The sequence below is a fragment of the Vanellus vanellus genome (assembly GCF_965231255.1).
Source record: "Vanellus vanellus genome assembly, chromosome: 4".
Lineage (NCBI taxonomy): Eukaryota > Metazoa > Chordata > Aves > Charadriiformes > Charadriidae > Vanellus > Vanellus vanellus.
The window spans coordinates 40,588,830-40,592,211 of NC_138909.1; the positions used below are offsets into that span (position 1 = coordinate 40,588,830).

General features: G+C 43.6%; 1 protein-coding gene across 1 annotated transcript; it reads right to left on the reverse strand.

Moving 5' to 3' along the window:
* Positions 1–1,713: 1,713 nt before the first annotated feature.
* Positions 1,714–3,040, reverse strand: NPY1R (neuropeptide Y receptor Y1; the record flags this gene model as incomplete). The annotated part of the gene is made up of 2 exons (XM_082482543.1): positions 1,714–2,172; positions 2,294–3,040. 2 exons carry the CDS (start codon positions 3,038–3,040, stop codon positions 1,714–1,716), a joined length of 1,206 nt encoding a protein of 401 aa, XP_082338669.1.
* Between the last annotated feature and the right edge of the window lie 342 nt (positions 3,041–3,382).

Here is a 3,382-nt window from a genome sequence, read left to right on the forward strand (position 1 = left end):
ACCAAATAATTTTCATTTCTTAGGCAGTTATCCACGTCAAATTTAGAACACGTTAAATTCACCATCACATCCTGAGATCTTCTTGCTCAGAAAGATATCAGGTCAGATTTCCATTTATGCTACATTTACATTTATATCCATTTTAAAGACCCTCTTCTCTGCCAGAATGGTTTAAATTGACCTTGCTAAAAGAAAGTGGGGTCTCTATTGTATTTTAAAAAGCTGATTATTCAAAAAGGCATTGATTATACAGCAAAGTACACTGTATGACACACAACCTCAGCTGGCTGATATTGTTGTAGTTTCATTTACAGCAGTCAAGTTATGCAGGTTTCCCTCAGCTGGGGATCTAGTCATGTATATTTTGTGTAATTAGAGGATATATATTTTAAGCAATAACACACAGAGCTCTATTGTGTATATTTGGCAAATATTTCCACACTTCAACCAACTGTGGAAACTGTGAGTTTGGAAGCTAAACGTACCAATTACACCCAAACTATATCCATATCCTCCTTTTAAATTTTGCAGATCTTGATTAAACCATCCATTGTCTTGGAGATAATCCAGGTTTATACCGTTGCATCTGAACAGAGAATATTATGAGGCTGTACATAATTTATATAGCTCAGCGCTAATTATGATGAAAAGACTCAGGTAGCTGAAGCTCATTTTTGTAATACCAGATGTGATTTTTCACTGTCACCTGCGAGGATGGAATTGCACCTTGTACAGACAGCGAACAGTCCCTTCTCCCTTTAGATTCTGTACATAGGTCTCAAGGAGAATTTACATGGGTCACAGGCTTGGGACGGACAATACGTTTCATCCCAGCAACACTAACTCCTGTCAGTGATGGCAGATGAAAACAGGGTTTGGGTTTTTTAAATTAAAAAGTCTGTATTATTAAAATCAGCTATAATCAGTTGGGACTGAAGGCACATTTGTGCTTTCATTTGCTGTGGTGAAACATCAGTTATCCCATTGTGCTCTGTGGAATTACTGTAGGGTTTTATTCTTGTAAATGAGAACAGAATTTCTCTCTTAATCCTGTCTTTGAACCTAAGCGATTATAGCCTGAATTGCCTCTATGAATGAGACAAATGCATGTCCCCATTTAACATATTCTACAGGTTTCATATAATCATTTTCTGTGTGCCTACACTGATTTTGCAGGATTTTAACACTGATCAAAAGCTGGATTAAAGAAAAAAAAAAAAAAAAAGAGGAAGAGGAGGAAGAAGACGAGGAAGAGGAGGAACAACTCTTCAAATCAGAATGTTTTAATTTTATTCTGGGATGGGTGTCCTCTGTAGTGACAGCCTCCCTGTGGTTCATATTGTTTCTAATGGTCTTAGATGGGCACTTCTGAAAACTACTTCTTTGAAAAAAATCAATAAATATATCTTTGTGCTAAAGCACATAACTGTACAAAGAAAACAGAACAAAAGACAGCTGATGAAAACCATAGGTAGTGGCAGGTCCAACTATGTTTTATAATAAGATTCAGATAGAACTGCTGCAAACATTAAAGCAGTAAAAGGGGCAAAAATGCACAGCGTATCATTTCAAAGTGACAATAATCAAAGTTTCTTGGAAAAAAAAGAAAAACATTACCCATTTTGTACTTGTTATGTAATTGTGCTTGTCCTTGGAAATGTTTCACCTGCGATCACACTTCCAGCAGTTTGGTGTAGAATTTTTATTACTTCTTTATATTTTGTCATCATCATCGCTATTTATTTTTTTAAATGCAACCGGGCTTGCCTGCTTTAAAGAGGTTTTTGAAACATCCGTGTGCATGGTGGACATGGCTATTGTCTCATAATCCTCCTCACGGGACCGGAAATGACAAAAATGAAATAAAAACTGCAGGTCCCTTTGGAAGTTCTTATTGAGAAACCCGTAGAAGATGGGGTTCACACAGGTAGAGATCATGGCGGTGAGGTGGCAAATCAGGAACAACAGGTTGTGGCTGCAGGTAGCCACAGGCAGAATTTCATGGTTCCAATCAAACACGATGTTGAAGATGGTGAGAGGCAGCCAGCAAACTGCAAATGCGACCACTATTGAGATCAGCATGATGTTGATCCTTTTGGTTTCAGAGGATCTGTACTTACTGTCTCTCATCTTATCCATCATGTGGTTCCTTTTTTTTAATCGTATGTATATCTGCAGGAAATTCAACACAGAGAAACACGTGGGATAATTTAACCTATAACCATCACCTTTGCAAGGATAAACAAACATCAGACAGAAAGTAGTACATATCGCAAGGGGATTTTTTTCTTACCTTTAAGTAGCAAATAAATATAAAACAAAGAGGTCCAAAGTACTGAATCACCAAAAGCGTCGTGGTATAAGAAAGCCTGGCGGTGTCCAAGGGGAACAGGTCCAAACACACATATTTGTCCTTATATTCATCAAATGTTATGTTTCTAAAGGGTTCATCTGTTAAGACGTGGTAGATCAGGAAAGGCAAAGAGGAAGCTGTGGCTAAAATCCATATGGCAGCAATCCCCATGTAGGCATGTCTGTTGTTCGGCCTCCAGCCACGGGGATTGATGATCAGCTGATGGCGTTCGATAGCAATGAGGACTAAAGAAAAGACCGAGACGGTGATTGAGGCACATTGCACGAAAGGATTCAATTTGCACATGGCCTCCCCAAAAATCCAGTGGTCCATTAAAGTATACACAAAGGTAAAGGGAAGACACATGATGGTCACGAGAAGATCAGAAAAGGACAGGTTGACAATGAGGATGTTGGTAACATTGCGCATCTCCTTTTGTTTTAAAATAATGACAATCAAGGCCAGATTCCCAGAGACTCCCAGAATTATCACAGTCCCGTAAGCCAAGGCCAGAGTGAAGACCATGGCCAAAGGCACATGGCAATCCTCATCCTCAAACTGCAAGATCTGCGAGTTCTTCTCCGAAAAATTCAGGTGACCGGAAATATTTCCCAGGGGGGTGAGAACCGAAGTATTCATGCTGTTTCCAACCCACTCTTCGACATTCACAGTCGCCGCCGCCGTCATCCAGACCTCTCCCGGAGTTCAAAACGCGCCCATCAGCCCGTCAGGAGACCCTCGGCCGAGCCCGCTCCTCGGGGCCGCATCTCCCTCGCACCACCTGGGGACAAGGCACGGAGCAGGGACGGTCACCCCCGGCCACGACGCCCTCCCCGCCCCCCCCCCGCGTCCGCCCGCCCCCCTCCCGCTCCCCCGGCGCGGAGCCGCGGCGCGGTCGGGTCCCGCGGGGGAGCGGAGCCGCCCCGGGCTCGGACAGCCGGGGCGGGCGGGCTGCGCGGCGCCCCCGCGGGCGGGGGTCACCCACCCTGCCGCCGCTGTCCCCGCGGGTGGGGGTCCCCCACCCGGCGG